At 43.3% G+C, this 23,762-nt stretch overlaps 1 protein-coding gene across 2 annotated transcripts in view; it reads right to left on the bottom strand.

Annotated features, from left to right (window-relative positions):
• LOC121577963 (nuclear factor of activated T-cells, cytoplasmic 2) overlaps positions 1-3,534 on the bottom strand; it is a 44,323-nt gene extending 40,789 nt beyond the window's left edge. For both annotated transcript variants that reach the window (XM_041891969.2, XM_041891970.2), the window contains exon 1: positions 3,200-3,534. In XM_041891969.2, the coding sequence (XP_041747903.1) occupies positions 3,200-3,338 (139 nt within the window). In that variant the 5' untranslated portion in view covers positions 3,339-3,534. The remainder of the gene's footprint in view (positions 1-3,199) is intronic.
• Between the last annotated feature and the right edge of the window lie 20,228 nt (positions 3,535-23,762).

Genomic DNA, 23,762 nt, shown 5'->3' with positions numbered 1-23,762 from the left:
GGGCAGCCAGCGCCACCAATAAAAGAGGGATGTTGCCAAATGAGCCACATTTACCAAATGAGCCACATTTACGCGTCCTTAAAAACAGCCTATAACAAATTACAAAAACACTATTCCTTGTGTTTCGATGTGTATCATATGCAAAACGTCATAGCCTATTTTTCTGTTTTGTTTTTGGCTACTTTAATAAAACAATAATTGTCCAACTCACAGTTCAGCTGTCAGAGGCATTGCATGCATAGACCTATAGGGTTAGGTGTCCACTGTATGATATTCATATTTTAATAAATATATATAAGAAGCTTAGGCATTTACATTACATTACAGTCATTCAGCAGACACTCTTATCCAGAGCGACTTTCAGGAGCAATTAGAGTTAAGTGCCTTGCTCAAGGGCACATCAACAGATTTTTCACCTAGTCGGCTCGGGGATTAGAAGCAGCGACCTTTCGGTTACTGGCACAACGCTCTTAACCACTAAGCTACCTGCCGCCCCGGCCTAACCCCAGAGAGATAGAGATATGCCGGTGGCATGCGACAACACCGACATGCATTTCTTTATGTCAGATGGCTTCTGCGTCTGCTATACAGATAGAGTGGCTTGCGAAAGTATTCACCCCCCTTGGGATTTTTCCCATTTTGTTGCCTTACAACCTGGAATTAAAATAGATTTTTTGAGGGTTTGTATCATTTGATTTACACAACATGCCTACCACTTTGAAGATGCAAAATATGTTTTATTGTGAAACAAACAAGAAATAAGACAAAAAAACAGAAAACTTGAGCGTGCATAACTATTCACCCCCCCCCCAAAAAAAATAAAAAAAAATAAAAATAAAAGTCAATACTTTGTAGAGCCACCTTTTGCAGCAATTACAGCTGCAAGTCTCTTGGGGTATGTCTCTATAAGCTTGGCACATCTAGCCACTGGGATTTTTGCCCATTCTTCAAGGCAAAACTGCTCCAGCTCCTTCAAGTTGGATGGGTTCCGCAGCAATCTTATAATATAATATAATATGCCATTTAGCAGACGCTTTTATCCAAAGCGAATTACAGTCATGTGTGCATACATTTTTGTGTATGGGTGGTCCCGGGGATCGAACCCACTACCCTGGCGTTACAAGCGCCGTGCTCTACCAGCTGAGCTACAGATTCTCAATTGGATTGAGGTCTGGGCTTTGACTAGGCCATTCCAAGATATTTAAATGTTTCCCCTTAAACCACTCGAGTGTTGCTTTAGCAGTATGCTTAGGGTCATTGTCCTGCTGGAAGGTGAACCTCCATCCCAGTCTCAAATCTCTGGAAGACTGAAACAGGTTTCCCTCAATAATTTCCCTGTATTTAGCACCATCCATCATTCCTTCAATTCTGACCAGTTTCCCAGTCCCTGCCGATGAAAAACATCCCCACAGCATGATGCTACCACCACCATGCTTCACTGTGGGGATGGTGTTCACGGGGGGATGAGAGGTGTTGGGTTTGCGCCAGACATAGCGTTTTCCTTGATGGGCAAAAAGCTCAATTTTAGTCTCATATGACCAGAGTACCTTCTTCCATATGTTTGGGGAGTCTCCCACGTCTTTTCGCGAACACCAAACGTGTTTGCTTATTTTTTTCTTTAAGCAATGGCTTTTGTCTGGCCACTCTTCTGTAAAGCTCAGCTCTGTGGAGTGTACGGCTTAAAGTGGTCCTATGGACAGATACTCCAATCTCCGCTGTTGAGCTTTGCAGCTCCTTCAGGGTTATCTTTGGTCTCTTTGTTGCCTCTCTGATTAATGCCCTCCTTGCCTGGTCCGTGAGTTTTGGTGGGCGGCCCTCTCTTGGCAGGTTTCTTATGGTGCCATATTCTTTCAATTTTTTAATAATGGATTTGATGGTGCTCCGTGGGATGTTCAAAGTTTCTGATATGTTTTTATAACCCAACCCAGATCTGTACTTCTCCACAACTTTGTCCCTGACCTGTTTGGAGAGCTCCTTGGTCTTCATGGTGCCGCTTGCTTGGTGGTGCCCCTTGCTTAGTGGTGTTGCAGACTCTGGGGCCTTTCAGAACAGGTGTATATATACTGAGATCATGTGACACTTAGATTGCACACAGGTGGACTTTATTTAACTAATTATGTGACTTCTGAAGGTAATTGGTTGCATCAGATCTTATTTAGGGGCTTCATAGCAAAGGGGGTGAATACATATGCACACACCACTTTTCCGTTATTTATTTTAAACACATTTTTGAAACAAGTTATTTTTTTCATTTCACTTCACCAATTTGAACTATTTTGTGTATATTACATTAAATAAAAATAAAAATACATTGAAATTACAGGTTGTAATGCAACAAAATAAGAAAAACGCCAAGGGGGATGAATACTTTTGCAAGGCACTGTATAGACATACAGAAGGATTGGTTAATTTTCTATCCAAATATTTTGGATAAAGATAAGCATTATATTGTTAGATTATAGGATTAATAATGGTAGGCCTGAAACAGTCTTCCTCACCTCAAATTCAACTGCCGGAGTCAGTTGGAGCGTCGGGGCTCCATGCCTTCATATCATAGGCCTATAGTAGCTAAAGCTTAATAATAGCCACACCATACCAAACCTTCACAAACTATTCTAAACTTTATTAGGTAATATCAAAAGTAAGTCAAGCCATTGTTTATAGGGAAAATACGAGCAGAAGAGCGAATAAACCAGGGAAAAAACACACTACCCTCCCCTGTGCCCCCCATAGAACCACACTACCCTCCCCTGTGCCCCCCATAGAACCACACTACCCTCCCCTGTGCCCCCCATAGAACCACACTACCCTCCCCTGTGACCCCCATAGAACCACACTACCCTCCCCTGTGCCCCCCATAGAACCACACTACCCTCCCCTATTTTGGACCACCCCTCCCCCCCAATACATTTCGATCTGTCCCTAAATATAAACTAAATCACAAAGCATGAATTGCATGCATGAATTTGAACAGTGGAGACCACAGACCAGCAAGACAAATCTATTAAAATGTATTCTAATACATTTCGGTTTGTGACTGTAGCCTTTTCTGAGTAGGCTAGTGTACAAAATATGATTATGTGATTAGGCTACCTTTGTTTTAAAAATCCTGAATAAACTTCTAATTGTTGTAAACTCCCATTTAAACATAAATTACTGATTGATTGCCCTTGACGGCCCTTCAGAAAGACGCTCTTACCTTCATTCCTGCGAAAGTCGTCAGATGGGTTATACAAAAACAGGTAAGAGAAGTCTAACTCCTCTTGACTGTTATCTTGACCAATACCTTCCACAAGCTCCAAAGAATGTGTGTCATTGTCTTCGTAGATGGAAGTCATCTTAAGCACGTAAATTATGTATCAAAATGAAAATAAAGACAAAAGAACAGCAACAGTTACATTCAACTGATGTTAGGCTATACTATAGTCATTTCCCGACGCTTCTGTCTTAACTTTAGCCAATTGCAACAACGGAAGTCTAATGGTTCAAATGAAATATGACAGCCACATAAAAATAAATCTGACTGTCGATATTGCTTCCTGCTTCTATTCTGTTGCATAGCATAGTTGAGGCGGGTGATTTTGTGGTGATGATGTAACTGTGTCGGGTAATTTTGTATCAAATGTGTTGAGGCTGCAACTGTAGATGATATATTTGGATTCTTGCTCAATAAAATAACAGACACAGAAAACAGAAAAGAGAACAGAAACAGAAAAGGCCACTGCATTTCGAATTTCAGGCGCAACAAAGCTATACTTCACTATCATTAGGCCTATTATTTAAGAAATAATTTTACATAGTTAACTTTATGTTTTAGATTAAACAGGATATGATTGACTGAGCCTGACACACCATGTTTAATTTTGGAAACATGTTAACATACTATAATATTAGTGACATGGCTGTTTTCTGTCACAAGTGGAATTGATAAACTGCAGTAGACCTATTTCATTCCTTCATGACGTACAATAGGCTACTAATCCATTGGGTGGTGCTACTGTTACATCAAGCTTACACTACAGCCAATATGCCTTGTGTGGAATCAGTCATTTGGAGCAAGGGACATTTTGAATGTTAAATCCAAAGTGTATTTATTTCAGCCAGGGCCCGTATTCATGAAACATCTCAGAGTAGGAGTGCTGATCTGGGATCAGGTCCCCCCCCCCTGTCCATTTAATCTTGTGATGTGATCTAAAAAGGCAAATCTGATCGTAGACACTATATGAGACACTATATGAATACGGCCCTGCATGGGTAACAGACCTGCATCCAGTAGGAGGCATAATGACTCTAGTTTCAGAAGACATGAGAAGCTACAGTCACATGACAAGATGCCCTGCCAGGGATCATCAGATGACAAACACACACACTCTCACACACGCAAACACACACACACACACACACACACACACACACACACACACACACACACACACACACACACACACACACACACACACACACAGTCATCAGGAAAACAGTCAGTGAGTGTAATACGAGTTCATTGATAAGGCTGTTGCTGTTGACAGAATGAGCCTTTAATCACTTGGACGGTCAACTACTTAGTTTCCCACCAGGACCCACCACAGTGTAGATTCATGTCTTCACCAGGACCCACCACAGTGTAGATTCATGTCTTCACCAGGACCCACCACAGTGTAGATTCATGTCTTCACCAGGACCCACCACAGTGTAGATTCATGTCTTCACCAGGACCCACCACAGTGTAGATTCATGTCTTCACCAGGACCCACCACAGTGTAGATTCATGTCTTCACCAGGACCCACCACAGTGTAGATTCATGTCTTCACCAGGACCCACCACAGTGTATATTCATGTCTTCACCAGGACCCACCACAGTGTAGATTCATGTCTTCACCAAGACCCACCACAGTGTAGACTAGATTCATGACTTCACAAGGACCCACCACAGTGTAGATTAAATTTAGAAATGCTGGTATTACATGCAAAAAAACACAATGCGACATTACGTACTATAACTTAGCCAGCTTGTTGACATTTTCACTCAAGAAAGCATTATCTTTATTGTTGGGGACCACAGTAAGTTACAGTCTAACTCACCAGCATTTTAAATCTAGTAAATGAATAATCATCCAAACATACATTAGAATAAGGAAAATGACTTCCGTTGTGGGGCAGTCATTTTTTACAACCTAACAGTGATAAACTATCTTACTTACATAATTTACTGTAGGCTTATCTGAACCAAAAAACTTACTGAGGGTTATTTTGCAGAGAAACCATCCCATTTGCCATGCCATTAACCTTAGCTAATTAACCTTAACCTTACAATAATCTGATCCTATCAAGATGACCAATCAAGATGTCAAAACTCAAACATCCCACCCTGGGTTTGTTTGCAGGGATGTGTCATCCATGGTCGTTGCCGAATAACAAGTTTATGGCTACAAAAAATCTAAATAGTAATACAGTACACAAAATAGGTTCAAGAGACAGTGTCCTTGCTGCCGTGATTACACAGCGAGCGGTTAACCATCAGCGATGATGTGTAATACCTTTAGGAGGTCAGTCACTCCATGGCCCCACTGCCCCCTGGGAGGGTAGCCAGCCACATGTGATGGTCATACGTGCCTCCTCTGTACACTCAGAGATCAACCCTGCTATACTTATCTATCTTGTTCACGTCCTGCACCTGTCCACCTCTTACTGACAAATCAGATTGCTGCTACTCAAATCCACCAGAGTATAGTATGTAAATGAAAACATTTGTTTATCGGTGGACAGTATGATAACAAAATGAGAATGATCAAATACTGTATTTGCAATGAGGAAAGATATTACAGACCAAATTAAATTTGTAATATTAAAGGGATAGTCCACCCAATGGAGCAAGCCATTACAACAAAACCAATCAACATAAGCTTTCAGTAAGATTTTATCTACATTTTGTTTTATCGCTATTATCAGTCATCCTTCACGATTCTTCACCTGTCTCTCCCTGGTCCGCAGCATACTACAATTCCCACAATGTAATTTACCTCCCATCTTACCAAATGGGTGTGTACCGTTGTGTTGGTTAGATAAGTTACATGTTGACCACACCGCTCGCGCGCGTGCGTCTGTGTGCGCATCGCGCGCATGTTGATTTTGTCCACCCACATCAGACACGATCAGGACAAGGTCCTCTACTCCGACAATTAATCCACAGATAAAAGGGTAAACCGAGTTTGTTTCTAGTAATCTCTCCTCCTTCAGGCTTCTTCTTCTTCTTTGGACTTTATATGGCAGTTGGCAACCAACTTTAAGGGGCATTACCTCCACCAACTGGACTGGATTGTGGACCTCAGTTCATCTTTCAATCACTCACGTGGGTATATGCTCCTAAAAACCAAGGATTAGTGCTTGGCTTCGCAGACACTCATTGATGCACAATGATTGAATACAATATATTAATAATATATGCTGAGCTATATTCATTGACTATAGCTCAGCATTCAACACCATAGTACCCTCCAAGCTCATCATTATACTCGAGGCCCTGGGTCTGAACCCCGCCCTGTGCAACTGGGTCCTGGACTTCCTGACGGGCCGCCACCAGGTGGTGAAGGTAGGAAACAACATCTCCACTTCGCTGATCCTCAACACTGGGGCCCCACAAGGGTGCGTGCTCAGCCCCCTCCTATACTCCCTGTTCACCCATGACTGCGTGGCCAAGCACGCCTCCAACTCAATCATCAAGTTTGCAGACGACAAAACAGTAGTAGGCTTAATTACCAACAATGACAACACCGCCTACAGGGAGGAGATGAGGGCTCTGGGAGTGTGGTGCCAGGAAAATAACCTCTCACTCAACGTCAACAAAACAAAGGAGATGATAGTGGACTTCAGGAAACAGCAGAGGGTGCACCCCCCTATCCACATCGACGGGACCGCAGTGGAGAAGGTGGAAAGCTTCAAGTTCCTTGGCGTACACATCACCAACAAACTGATATGGTCCACCCACGCAGACAGTGTGGTGAAGAAGGCGCAACAGAGCCTCTTCAACCTCAGGAGGCTGAAGAAATTTGGCTTATCACCTAAAACCCTCACAAACTTTTACAGATGCACAATTGAGAGCATCCTGTCGGGCTGTATCACCGCCTGGTACGGCAACTGCACCGGCCACAACCGCAGGGCTCTCCAGAGGGTGGTGCGGTCTGCCGAACCCATTACAGGGGGCAAACTACCCGCCCTCCAAGACACATTCAGCACCCGATGTCACAGGAAGGCCAAAAAGATCATCAAGGACATCAACCACCTGAGCCACTGCCTGTTCACCCCGCTATTATCCAGAAGGCGAGGTCAGTACAGGTGCATCAAAGCTGGGACCGAGAGAATGAAAAACAGCTTCTATCTCAAGGCCATCAGACTGTTAAATAGCCATCACTAGCACATTAGAGGCTGCTGCTGCCTATTGAAATCACTGGCCACTTTAAGAAATGGAACACTAGTCACTTTAATAATGTTTACATATCTTGCACTACTCATCTCATATGTATATACTGCATTCTATTCTATAATATTCTTCTGTATCTTAGTCCATGCCGCTCAGTCATTGCTTGTCCATATATGTACAGTATATGGGTATATGTTGTGAAATTGTTAGATATTACTGCACTGTCTGTCACGCCCTGACTCAGGGGACGCTTATATGTTGAGTCAGGGTGTGTATATTCCTTGTTGTGCTTTTTCTATGTGTGGGATCTAGTATTTACATTTTCGTCATTTAGCAGACGCTCTTATCCAGAGCGACTTACAGTTAGTGAGTGCATACATTATTTTTTTATTTTTCATACTGCCCCCCCGTGGGAATCGAACCCACAACCCTGGCGTTGCAAACGCCATGCTCTACCAACTGAGCTACATCCCTGCCGGCCATTCCCTCCCCTACTCTGGACGACGCTGGGCCAATTGTGCCCCGCCCCATGGGTCTCCCGGTCGCGGCCGGCTATGACAGAGCCTGGATTCGAACCAGGATCTCTAGTGGCACAGCTAGCACTGCGATGCAGTGCCTTAGACCACTGCGCCACTCGTTCTAGTATGTATATTTCTATGTTGGCTGGTGTGGTTCCCAATCAGAGGCAGCTGTTGCTCATTGTCTCTGAGTGGGGACCATACTTAGGCAGCCTATTGGCACTGTCATGTTGTGGGATCTTGTTCTGGTTAAGGTATGTTGTGTGTGCTACCTTGGACTTTCCTTTGTTGTTTTGTCGTGTGTTTATTAAGTTCAATATACATGTACGCATGTCACGCTGCGCCTTGGTCTGACCCGTCCTTAAACGAACGTGACAGAAGATCCCACCAAACAAGGACCAAGCAGCGTGCCGAGGAGGAGCAGAGAGGATGGACTTGGCGGGAGATAAGAGAGGATCTGGCAATGAAGATGGAGGCCCTGAAGGGGATCAGGGTGGAGAGGCAACCCCAAGAACATTTTGGGGGGGGCACACGGTGTGGACGACGAGGCAGCAGGAGGCCGTGAAAGGGCGGATCTGCAGGTTAGGAGAGGAGGCCACCATGTTACAGGGGCTGTTGGTTCAGTGGGAGCAGGAGTTATTCGGTCAGAGGGAGGCGCTACAGGAGGCTAAAAGGGAGAAGGAAAAAGTAGAGGCACGGCGAGAGGAGCTGGTTAGGCAGCAGAAAGAGCGGGGGTTAATAAAGGAACCCAGTCCTGCTCCTCGCACCAAGCAAGTGGTGCGTGTCGCCAGTCCGGCCCGGCCTGTTCCTGCTCCTCGCACTAAGCCAGTGGTGCGCGTCGCCAGTCCGTGACACTGTCGGAGCTAAAAGCACAAGCATTTCGCTACACCCGCTATAACAACTGCTAAACACGTGTATGTGACAAATAAAATGTGATTTGATTTGACATGTATGTGTACATTTATTTTGCAATGCTCGCGCACGCGACATGGGCAGCGTGGTCAGCATGTTAGTAATGGTGTGTTCGGATGCTGTGGGAAATTCGGAGATACGAGATCCCAAGTATCTTGCAAGTGGAAAACTCAGGCCTGAATGATGATACCTGAGTTTACAAGTTGTGACGTTTCATCACTGTCATTTCACCTTTATGACCAAATAGTGGTAAAACAAAGCCATTTAAAACCTTAATAATGTGGATAATGTAGCTAGTTTGACCTGTACAGTCTATATGGGTGGCAGGTAGCCTAGCGATTAAGTGCGTTGGGCCTGTAACGGAAAGGTCGCTGGTTCGAATCCCAGAGTCGACTAGGTGAAAAATCTGTCAATGTGCCCTTTAGCAAGGCGCTTAACCCTAATTGCTCCTGTAAGACACTCTGGATAAGAGTGTCTGCTAAATGACTAAAATGTGCAGTATGTTTTGACACATTGTCAACGCAAGCAAATTAGTAACACTATTTGTTAGCTTTTCTAAGTAGACCTCGCCATCCTCAGGGCGCTGTGCTGGCGCACACTCATCACCGTCACACACAGGGCCTCATATCAAAGTAGTGTCTACATTCCCCCCACTACCCAAGCTCAAATGCGTGTGTAGAGTTGAGCAGAGGCAGCCTGCACTTTACAAAACAACTAGGTCACGGCTAGCTAGTGTCACTAAAAAAGCATGAAATTGCATTTTGATCTGATCAACAGAATGACCTGAGGGCTTGCCATGTCAACACAGCCTTGGCATCGCCTGCTCTCTGGCACCAAAGCCAGACAGATGTTGTAACCAACCTGTGCTGTGAGTGGTCACAGAGGAGATTGTAAAAGGAGATTACAAACACACATGGAGGATGAAAGAAAAACAGGTGTGTGTTTATGCTAACACTTATAAGCAAACACACGTCAGCTCACATGTACACTGATGCAGGGTTGAGGAGTAACGGATTACATGTAATCGGATTACCCAAACAATTGTAATCTGTTACATTACCAGCAACAACAAAAATCTAGAAGATTACTCCTAAGATTACTTTTAAATTCAGAAAGAATGTATGTGAAAAAATACTTTGACACCTCTCTGTTTTCTCAATGACATTCAAATCAGCATTTTAAAAAGTTTAAGTTTGTTCCACCTGAGCGAGTCTGACCAAAAGTCAGAGACCACTATGATGATACACCAAATGATGACCACCAATCAGAGACCACTATGATGACACACCAAATGATGACCACCAATCAGAGACCACTATGATGACACACCAAATGATGACCACCAATCAGAGACCACTATGATGACACACCAAATGTGTTTGATGGATCCTTTTTGTCTTCTTCTAATGATGCGCGAAAAATGCATATTTTGGTACCAGGACTTGAATGGGATTTGTGCCACAAATTCTAAAATCTTTAGCATATGGAAGCAGTGTCAGGGAAACTAAACCAAAGCATGGATTGCTGTCATACCTTGTCCATAGACTGCTGACAGGGTAATGAAACAAATGTGTAAACTATCCATTTAAGGGTAAAGTAATTCAAAAGTAACAGAAAGTAATTCGATTACGTTACTGAATTTGGGTACTCCAAAAGTGATGTTACTAATTACAATTTTGGACAGCTAACTAGTAACTGTAAAGGATTACATTTAGAAAGTAACCTACCCAACCCTGCGGGCATGCTTCCATGGTGGGCCTCTAATAGAACTGGGGAGGTGTCGTAGTTACTGTACCCACCCAACACACGCTTGTTGACTCTGTTCATCCCGCTTTTAGAGTTACTGAGCATGTGCGTCCTGAGTATTTACTACCACATTGACAAACATTTTTCCTCTACCCCAATTAAACCTGAGATTGTTACTGTACACCCCGAGAAATGTCAGTGACAGCAATTTTCTGGCCATATTTCTCCATCACTGAAAGTCCCCTTTGTAGCGGCATTTTAACATTTCATCTTTTTATGAATGAGATGCCAAACACATGTCATAGAAGAACCTGAACACAGCTTCATTGAGAAGAGCGAGCTATATGTTACACAGTACACCATTTGTCATAACACCAGGACTAATACACAGTACACAAGTTGTCATTACACTGGAATAATACACAGTACACCAGTTGTGATAACACTGGACTAATATTGGGACTAATACACAGTACACCAGATGCCATAACACTGGACTAATACTGGGACTAATACACAGTACACCAGTTGTCAAAACACCACTTCTCATAACACTGGGACTAAAACACAGTACACCAGTTGTCATAACACTGGATTAATACAAAGTACACCAGCTGTTATAAAACTGGGACTAATACTGGGACTAATAAACAGTGCACCAGTTGTCATAACACTGGATTAATACACAGTTCACCAGTTGTCATATCACTGGGACTAATGCTGGGACTAATAAACAGTACACCAGTTGTCATAACACTGGGATTAATACTACAACTAATACACAGTACACAAGTTGTCATAACACTCTTTATGAATGAGACGCCAAACACATGTCATAGAAGAACCTGAACACAGCTTCATTGAGAAGAACAAGCTAAATGTTACACCAGTTGTCATTACACCAGGACTAATACACAGTACACCAGTTGTCATAACACTGGACTAATACACAGTACACCAATTGTCATAACACTGGGATTAAAACGCAGTACACCAGTTGTCATAACACTGGACTATCACTGGGATTAATACACAGTACACCAGTTGTAATAAATCTGGACTAATACTGGAACTAATACACTCTATACCAGTTGTCATAACACTGGGACTAATAAACTACTCCAGTTGTGATAACAATGGACTAATATTGGGACTAATACACAGTACACCAGATGTCATAACACTGGACTAATAATTGGACTAATACACAGTACACCAGTTGTCATAACACTGGGACTAATAAACTACTCCAGTTGTGATAACAATGGACTAATATTGGGACTAATACACAGTACACCAGATGTCATAACACTGGACTAATAATTGGACTAATACACAGTACACCAGTTGTCATAACACTGTGAATAATACACAGTACACCAGTTGTCATAACACTGGGGCTAATACACAGTACACCACTTCTCATAACACTGGGACTAATACTGGGACTAATAAACAGTACACCAGTTGTCATAACAATGGGATTAATAATACAACTAATACACAGTACACCAGTTGTCATAACACTGGGGCTAATACACAGTACACCACTTCTCATAACACTGGGACTAATACTGGGACTAATAAACAGTACACCAGTTGTCATAACACTGGGATTAATACTACAACTAATACACAGTACACCAGTTGTCATAACACACTTTATGAATGAGACGCCAAACATATGTCATAGAAGAATCTGAACACAGCTTCATTGAGAAGAACAAGCTATATGTTACACAGTACACCAGTTGTCATAAAACTGGACTAATACACAGTACACCAATTATCATAACACTGGGATTAATACACAGTACACCAGTTGTCATAACACTGGACTAACACTGGGACTAATACACAGTACACCAGTTGTCATTAAACTGGACTAATACTGGGAAGAATACACAGAACACCAGATGTAATAAATCTGGACTAATACTGGAACTAAAACACAGTACACCAGTTGTCATAACACTGCGAATAATACACAGTACACCAGTTGTCATAACACTGGGATTAATACACAGTAAACCACTTCTCATAACACTGGGTCTAATACTGGGACTAATAAACAGTACACCAGTTGTCATAACACTGGGATTAATACTACAACTAATACACAGTACACCAGTTGTCATAACACTGGACTAATACACAGTACACCAATTATCATAACATTGGGATTAATACACAGTACACCAGTTGTCATAACACTGGACTAACACTGGGACTAATACACAGTACACCAGTTGTCATTAAACTGGACTAATACTGGGAATAATACACAGTACACCAGTTGTCATAACACTGGAACTAAAAACTACTCCAGTTGTGATAACACTGGACTAATATTGGGACTCATACACAGTATACCAGATGTCATAACACTGGACTAATACTGGGACTAATACACAGTACACCAGTTGTCATAACACTGGACTAACACTGGGACTAATACACAGTACACCAGATGTCATAAATCTGGACTAATACTGGGACTAATACACAGTACACCAGTTGTCATAACACTGGGATTAATATACAGTACACCACTTCTCATAACACTGGGTCTAATACTGGGACTAATAAACAGTACACCAGTTGTCATAACACTGGGATTAATACTACAACTAATACACAGTACACCAGTTGTCATAACACTCTTCATGAATGAGACGCAAAACACATGTCATAGAAGAATCTGAACACAGCTTCATTGAGAAGAACAAGCTATATGTTACACAGTACACCAGTTGTCATAACACTGGAACTAATAAACTACTCCAGTTGTGATAACAATGGACTAATATTGGGATTAATACACAGTACACCAGATGTCATAACACTGGACTAATAATTGGACTAATACACAGTACACCAGTTGTCATTACAATGGGACTAATAAAAAACTCTACTTCTCATAACACTGTGACTAATACTGGAACTAATACACTGTATTCCAGTTATCATAACACTGCGAATAATACACAGTACACCAGTTGTCATAACACTGGGGCTAATACACAGTACACCACTTCTCATAACACTGGGACTAATACTGGGACTAATAAACAGTACACCAGTTGTCATAACACTGGGATTAATACTACAACTAATACACAGTACACCAGCTGTCATAACACTCTTTATTAATGAGACGCCAAACACATGTCATAGAAGAATCTGAACACAGCTTCATTGAGAAGAACAAGCTATATGTTACACAGTACACCAGTTGTCATTACACCAGGACTAATACACAGTACACCAGTTGTCATAACACTGGACTAATACACAGTACACCAATTGTCATAACACTGGGATTAAAACGCAGTACACCAGTTGTCATAACACTGGACTAACACTGGGACTAATACACAGTACACCAGATGTAATAAATCTGGACTAATTCTGGGACTAATACACAGTACACCAGATGTCATAAATCTGGACTAATACTGGAACTAATACACAGTACACCCGTTGTCATAACACTGGGACTAATAAACTACTCCAGTTGTGATAACAATGGACTAATATTGGGACTAATACACAGTACACCAGATGTCATAACACTGGACTAATAATTGGACTAATACACAGTACACCAGTTGTCATAACACTGGGACTAATAAACTACTCCAGTTGTGATAACAATGGACTAATATTGGGACTAATACACAGTACACCAGATGTCATAACACTGGACTAATAATTGGACTAATACACAGTACACCAGTTGTCATAACACTGGGACTAATAAACTACTCCAGTTGTGATAACAATGGACTAATATTGGGACTAATACACAGTACACCAGATGTCATAACACTGGACTAATAATTGGACTAATACACAGTACACCAGTTGTCATAAATCTGGGACTAATAAACTACTCCAGTTGTCATAACACTGGACTAATACACAGTACACCAGTTGTCATAACACTGGACTAATACACAGGTACACCAATTGTCATAACACTGGGATTAATACACAGTACACCAGTTGTCATAACACTGGACTAATACTGGGAATAATACACAGTACACCAGTTGTCATAACACTGGAACTAATAAACTACACCAGTTGTGATAACACTGGACTAATATTGGGACTAATACACAGTGTACCAGATGTCATAACACTGGGACTAATACTGGAACTAATGCACTGTATACATTTTTACATTTACATTTTAGTCATTTAGCAGACGCTCTTATCCAGAGCAACTTACAGGAGCAATTAGGGTTAAGTGCCTTGCTCAAGGGCACATTTACGTCATTTAGCAGACGCTCTTATCCAGAGCGACTTACAAATTGGTGCATTCACCCTATAGCCAGTGGGAAAACCACTTTACACTTTTTTGTTTGGGGGTAGAAGGATTACTTTATCCTATCCCAGGTATTCCTTAAAGAGGTGGGGTTTCAAATGTCTCCGGAAGGTGGTGAGTGACTCCGCTGTCCTGGCGTCGTGAGGGAGCTTGTTCCACCATTGGGGTGCCAGAGCAGCGAACAGTTTTGACTGGGCTGAGCGGGAACTATGCTTCCGCAGAGGAAGGGGAGCCAGCAGGCCAGAGGTGGATGAACGCAATGCCCTCGTTTGGGTGTAGGGACTGATCAGAGCCCGAAGGTACGGAGGTGCCGTTCCCCTCACTGCTCCATAGGCAAGCACCATGGTCTTGTAACGGATGCGAGCTTCAACTGGAAGCCAGTGGAGTGTGCGGAGGAGGGGGGTGATGTGAGAGAACTTGGGAAAGTTGAAGACCAGACGGGCTGCGGCATTCTGGATGAGTTGTAGGGGTTTAATGGCACAGGCAGGGAGGCCAGCCAACAGCGAGTTGCAGTAATCCAGACGGGAGATGACAAGTGCCTGGATTAGGACCTGTGCCGCTTCCTGTGTAAGGCAGGGTCGTACTCTCCGAATGTTGTAGAGCATGAACCTGCAGGATCGGGTCACCGCCTTGATGTTAGCGGAGAACGACAGGGTGTTGTCCAGGGTCACGCCAAGGCTCTTCGCACTCTGGGAGGAGGACACAACGGAGTTGTCAACCGTGATGGCGAGATCATGGAACGGGCAGTCCTTCCCCGGGAGGAAGAGCAGCTCCGTCTTGCCAGGGTTCAGCTTGAGGTGGTATACCAGTTGTCATAACACTGTGAATAATACACAGTAAATCAGTTGTCATAACACTTGGGCTAATACACAGTACACCACTTCTCATAACACTGGGACTAATACTGGGACTAATAAACAGTACACCAGTTGTCATAACACTGGGATTAATACTACAACTAATACACAGTACACCAGTTGTCATAGCACTCTTTATGAATGAGACGCCAAACACGTCATAGAAGAATCTGAACACAGCTTCATTGAGAAGAACAAGCTATATGTTACACAGTACACCAGTTGTCACAACACCAGGACTAATAGACAGTACACCAGTTGTCATAACACTGGACTAATACACAGTACACCAATTGTCATAACACTGGGATTAATACACAGTACACCACTTCTCATAACACTGGGATTAATACTACAACTAATACACAGTACACCAGTTGTCATAACACTCTTCATGAATGAGACGCCAAACACATGTCATAGAAGAATCTGAACACTGTCACGATCGTCGAAAGGATTGGACCAATGCGCAGCGTGGAATGCGAACATACTTTATTATTATATTCACCACACGAACAAAACAACAAAACGATACGTGAAGTCCTTGGTAACAAAACACAAACCATACACGGAACAAGACCCACAATACACTGTGCCAAACAGGCTGCCTAAGTATGGTTCCCAATCAGAGACAACAAGCAACAGCTGATTCTCGTTGCCTCTGATTGAGAACCACCCCGGCCAACATAGATACACATGAACTAGATCCTAACATAGAAACACAAACACAAAGAATCTACACACCCTGGCTCAACATATAAGAGTCCCAGAGCCAGGGCGTGACAGTACCCCCCCCAAAGGCGCGGACTGCGACCACGCCAAACATAAACCGAACAGGGGAGGGCCGGGTGGGCATTCCTCCTCGGAGGCGGATCCGGCTCCGGGCGTGACCACCACCCTCCAATAACCCCCCTGTAGTGCCCCCGGTCTGGTCTGGCCCCGCTGGCTGGAGCTGGACTGGACACCGGTGGAGCGGATTGCCCAGGCTCTGGCGTGGAGCAGCTGACCGGCACCTGACCAGGCACCGGTGAACCGGGCACGGGCTGTGCCGGACTGACGACACGCACCCCAGGCCTGGTGCGGGAAGCAGGAATGGGATGGACCGGACTGACGACGCGCACCCCTGGCTTGGTGTGGGGAGCAGGAATGGGCCGGACCGGACTGACGACGCGCACCCCTGGCTTGGTGCGGGGAGCAGGAACGGGCCGGACCGGGCTGACGATGCGCACCACAGGCTTGGTGCGGGGAGCAGGAATGGGCCGGACCGGGCTGACGACGCGCACCCCTGGCTTGGTGCGGGGAGCAGGAACGGGCCGGACCGGGCTGACGATGCACACCACAGGCTTGGTGCGGAGAGCAGGAATGGGCCGGACCGGGCTGACGACGCGCACCCCTGGCTTGGTGCGGGGAGCAGGAACAGGCCGGGCCGGGCTGGCGACGCGCACCATAGGCTTGGTGCGGGGAGCAGGAACAGGCCGGGCCGGGCTGGCAACGCGCACCATTGGCTTGGTGTGAGGGGCAGGAACAGGCCGGGCCAGGCTGGCGACGCGCACCATAGGCTTGGTGCGGGGAGCAGGAACAGGCCGGGCCGGGCTGGCAACGCGCACCATTGGCTTGGTGCGAGGGGCAGGAACAGGCCGGACCGGGCTGGCGACGCGCACCATTGGCTTGGTGCGAGGAGCAGGAACAGGCCGGGCCGGGCTGGCGACGCGCATCATTGGCTTGGTGCGAGGGGCAGGAACAGGCCGGGCCGGGCTGGCGACGCGCACCATTGGCTTGGTGCGAGGGGCAGGAACAGGCCGGGTCGGGCTGGCGACGCGCACCATAGGCTTGGTGCGAGGGGCAGGAACAGGCCGGACCGGGCTGGCGACGCGCATCACAGGCTTGGTGCGAGGGACAGGAACAGGCCGGACTGCACTGGGAACACACACCACTGGCCTTATACGGGGATCAGGAACGGGCCGGACCTGACTGGCAACACACTCCAGTACCTCTCGCCGTGCCTCTACACTTTCCCTCCCTCTAATCACCAATGGCTCCCGTAACCCGGTGGCCTTCTCTCCTCGTCCACAAACTCGGCCCTTATCTGCCTCCAGCAGCCCCGTCGTCCATGCCATGTGCCCCCCCCTAAACATTTCTTGGGGTTGCCTCTCGCCTGTCCGACGACGACACTGTTGGCGCCGTACCTCCTCTCTCGCCAAGGCTTTAACCTTTGCCCATGGTCCTCTGCCCTCGAACATGTCCTCCCAGGACCACCATTGGCCCACCTGGGCCATCGCCAACTTCTCCATCTCCTTACCCAGCGTTAGCTCCGAAACACGCTGCTTGGTCCAGTATTGGTGGGATCTTCTGTCACGAGTGAAAGGATTGGACCAATGCGCAGCGTGGAATGCGAACATACTTTATTATTATATTCACCACACGAACAAAACAACAAAAAGATACGTGAAGTCCTTGGTAACAAAACACAAACCATACACGGAACAAGATCCCACAATACACTGTGTCAAACAGGCTGCCTAAGTATGGTAACCAATCAGAGACAACAAGCAACAGCTGATTGCCTCTGTTGCCTCTGATTGAGAACCACCCCGGCCAATATAGATACACATGAACTAGATCCTAACATAGAAACACAAACACATAGAATCTACACACCCTGGCTCAACATATAAGAGTCCCAGAGCCAGGGCGTGACAAACACAGCTTCATTGAGAAGAACAAGCTATATGTTACAAAGTACACCAGATGTAATAAATCTGGACTAATACTGGTACTGGAACACAGTACACCCGTTGTCATAACATTGGAACTAATAAACTACTCCAGTTGTGATAACAATGGACTAATATTGGGACTAATACACAGTACACCAGATGTCATAACACTGGACTAATAATTGGACTAATACACAGTACACCAGTTGTCATTACACTGGGACTGATACTGGAACTAATACACTGTATACCAGTTATCATAACACTGCGAATAATACAGAGTACACCAGTTGTCATAACACTTGGGCTAATACACAGTAAACCACTTCTCATAACACTGGGACTAATACTGGGACTAATAAACAGTACACCAGTTGTCATAACACTGGGATTAATACTACAACTAATACACAGTACACCAGTTGTCATAACACTCTTTATTAATGAGACGCCAAACACATGTCATAGAAGAATCTGAACACAGCTTCATTGAGAAGAACAAGCTATATGTTACACAGTACACCAGTTGTCATTACACCAGGACTAATACACAGTACACCAGTTGTCATAACACTGGACTAATACACAGTACACCAGTTGTCATAACACTGGACTAATACACAGTACACCAGTTGTCATAACACTGGACTAATATTGGGACTAATACACAGTATACCAGTTGTCATAACACTGGACTAATACTGGGACTAATACACTCTATACCAGTTGTCATAACACTGGGACTAATAAACGACTCTACTTTCCATAACAATGGGACTAATACTGGAACTAATACACTGTATATCAGTTGTCATAACACTGCGAATAATACACAGTACACCAGTTGTCATAAATCTGGACTAATACTGGGACTAATACACAGTACACCAGATGTCATAAATCTGGACTAATACTGGGACTAATACACAGTACACCAGTTGTCATAAATCTGGGACTAATAAACTACTCCAGTTGTCACAACACTGGACTAATACACAGTACACCAGTTGTCATAACACTGGGATTAATACACAGTACACCAGTTGTCATAACACTGGGATTAATACTACAACTAATACACAGTACACCAGTTGTCATTACACTCTTTATGAATGAGACGCCAAACACATGTCATAGAAGAATCTGAACACAGCTTCATTGAGAAGAACAAGCTATATGTTACACAGTACACCAGTTGTCATAACACCAGGACAAATACACAGTACACCAGTTGTCATAACACTGGGATTAATACACAGTACACCAGTTGTCATACCACTGGACTAATACTGGGAATAATACACAATACACCAGATGTCATAAATCTGGACTAATACTGGGACTAATACACAGTACACCAGTTGTCATAAATCTGGGACTAATAAACTACTCCAGTTGTCATAACACTGGACTAATACACAGTACACCAGTTGTCATAACACCAGGACTAATACACAGTACACCAGTTGTCATAACACTGGGATTAATACACAGTACACCAGTTGTCATAACACTGGACTAATACTGGGAATAATACACAGTACACCATATGTCATAAATCTGGACTAATACTGGGACTAATACACAGTACACCAGTTGTCATAAATCTGGGACTAATAAACTACTCCAGTTGTCATAACACTGGACTAATACACAGTACACCAGTTGTCATAACACCGGGACTAATACACAGTACATCAGTTGTCATAACAATGGACTAATACACAGTACACAAATTGTCATATCACTGGGATTAATACACAGTACACCAGTTGTCATAACACTGGACTAATACTGGAACTAATACACAGTACACCAGTTGTCATTACACTCTTTATGAATGAGACGCCAAACACATGTCATAGAAGAATCTGAACACAGCTTCATTGAGAAGAACAAGCTATATGTTACACAGTACACCAGTTGTCATAACACCAGGACAAATACACAGTACACCAGTTGTCATAACACTGGGATTAATACACAGTACACCAGTTGTCATACCACTGGACTAATACTGGGAATAATACACAATACACCAGATGTCATAAATCTGGACTAATACTGGGACTAATACACAGTACACCAGTTGTCATAAATCTGGGACTAATAAACTACTCCAGTTGTCATAACACTGGACTAATACACAGTACACCAGTTGTCATAACACCAGGACTAATACACAGTACACCAGTTGTCATAACACTGGGATTAATACACAGTACACCAGTTGTCATAACACTGGACTAATACTGGGAATAATACACAGTACACCAGATGTCATAAATCTGGACTAATACTGGGACTAATACACAGTACACCAGTTGTCATAAATCTGGGACTAATAAACGACTCCAGTTGTCATAACACTGGACTAATACACAGTACACCAGTTGCCATAACACCGGGACTAATACACAGTACATCAGTTGTCATAACATTGGGACTAATACACAGTACACCAGTTGTCATAACAATGGACTAATACACAGTACACAAATTGTCATATCACTGGGATTAATACACAGTACACCAGTTGTCATAACACTGGACTAATACTGGAACTAATACACAGTACACCAGTTGTCATAACACTGGAACTAATAAACTACTCCAGTTGTGATAACACTGGACTAATATTGGGACTAATACACAGTGTACCAGATGTCATAACACTGGGACTAATACTGGAACTAATACACTGTATACCAGTTGTCATAACACTGCGAATAATACACAGTAAATCAGTTGTCATAACACTGGGATTAATACACAGTAAACCACTTCTCATAACACTGGGTCTAATACTGGGACTAATAAACAGTACACCAGTTGTCATAACACTGGGATTAATACTACAACTAATACACAGTACACCAGTTGTCATAACACTCTTCATGAATGAGACGCCAAACACATGTCATAGAAGAATCTGAACACAGCTTCATTGAGAAGAACAAGCTATATGTTACACAGTACACCAGTTGTCATAACACCAGGACTAATACACAGTACACCAGTTGTCATAACACTGGACTAATACACAGTACACCAATTGTCATAACACTGGGATTAATACACAGTACACCAGTTGTCATAACACTGGGACTAATAAACTGCTCCAGTTGTCATTACACTGACTAATACACAGTACACTAGTTGTCATAACACCGGACTAATACACAGTACACCAGTTGTCATAACATTGGGACTAATACACAGTACACCAGTTGTCATAACAATGGACTAATACACAGTACACAAATTGTCATATCACTGGGATTAATACACAGTACACCAGTTGTCATAACACTGGACTAATACTGGAACTAATACACAGTACACCAGTTGTCATAACACTGGAACTAATAAACTACTCCAGTTGTGATAACACTGGACTAATATTGGGACTAATACACAGTGTACCAGATGTCATAACACTGGGACTAATACTGGAACTAATACACTGTATACCAGTTGTCATAACACTGCGAATAATACACAGTAAATCAGTTGTCATAACACTGGGATTAATACACAGTAAACCACTTCTCATAACACTGGGTCTAATACTGGGACTAATAAACAGTACACCAGTTGTCATAACACAGGGATTAATACTACAACTAATACACAGTACACCAGTTGTCATAACACTCTTCATGAATGAGACGCCAAACACATGTCATAGAAGAATCTGAACACAGCTTCATTGAGAAGAACAAGCTATATGTTACACAGTACACCAGTTGTCATTACACCAGGACTAATACACAGTACACCAGTTGGCATAACACTGGACTAATACACAGTACACCAGTTGTCATAACACTGGACTAATACACAGTACACCAGTTGTCATAACACTGGACTAATATTGGGACTAATACACAGTATACCAGTTGTCATAACACTGGACTAATACTGGGACTAATACACTCTATACCAGTTGTCATAACACTGGGACTAATAAACGACTCTACTTTCCATAACAATGGGACTAATACTGGAACTAATACACTGTATACCAGTTGTCATAACACTGTGAATAATACACAGTACACCAGTTGTCATAAATCTGGACTAATACTGGGACTAATACACAGTACACCAGATGTCATAAATCTGGACTAATACTGGGACTAATACACAGTACACCAGTTGTCATAAATCTGGGACTAATAAACTACTCCAGTTGTCACAACACTGGACTAATACACAGTACACCAGTTGTCATAACACTGGGATTAATACACAGTACACCAGTTGTCATAACACTGGGGTTAATACTACAACTAATACACAGTACACCAGTTGTCATTACACTCTTTATGAATGAGACGCCAAACACATGTCATAGAAGAATCTGAACACAGCTTCATTGAGAAGAACAAGCTATATGTTACACAGTACACCAGTTGTCATAACACCAGGACTAATACACAGTACACCAGTTGTCATAACACTGGGATTAATACACAGTACACCAGTTGTCATAACACTGGGATTAATACTACAACTAATACACAGTACACCAGTTGTCATTACACTCTTTATGAATGAGACGCCAAACACATGTCATAGAAGAATCTGAACACAGCTTCATTGAGAAGAACAAGCTATATGTTACACAGTACACCAGTTGTCATAACACCAGGACAAATACACAGTACACCAGTTGTCATAACACTGGGATTAATACACAGTACACCAGTTGTCATACCACTGGACTAATACTGGGAATAATACACAATACACCAGATGTCATAAATCTGGACTAATACTGGGACTAATACACAGTACACCAGTTGTCATAAATCTGGGACTAATAAACTACTCCAGTTGTCATAACACTGGACTAATACACAGTACACCAGTTGTCATAACACCAGGACTAATACACAGTACACCAGTTGTCATAACACTGGGATTAATACACAGTACACCAGTTGTCATAACACTGGACTAATACTGGGAATAATACACAGTACACCAGATGTCATAAATCTGGACTAATACTGGGACTAATACACAGTACACCAGTTGTCATAAATCTGGGACTAATAAACGACTCCAGTTGTCATAACACTGGACTAATACACAGTACACCAGTTGCCATAACACCGGGACTAATACACAGTACATCAGTTGTCATAACATTGGGACTAATACACAGTACACCAGTTGTCATAACAATGGACTAATACACAGTACACAAATTATCATATCACTGGGATTAATACACAGTACACCAGTTGTCA

The sequence above is a fragment of the Coregonus clupeaformis genome, chromosome 12 (assembly GCF_020615455.1).
Source record: "Coregonus clupeaformis isolate EN_2021a chromosome 12, ASM2061545v1, whole genome shotgun sequence".
Lineage (NCBI taxonomy): Eukaryota > Metazoa > Chordata > Actinopteri > Salmoniformes > Salmonidae > Coregonus > Coregonus clupeaformis.
Note: the sequence above shows the minus strand (reverse complement) of the source record. Positions and strands in the feature narration are given on the sequence as shown.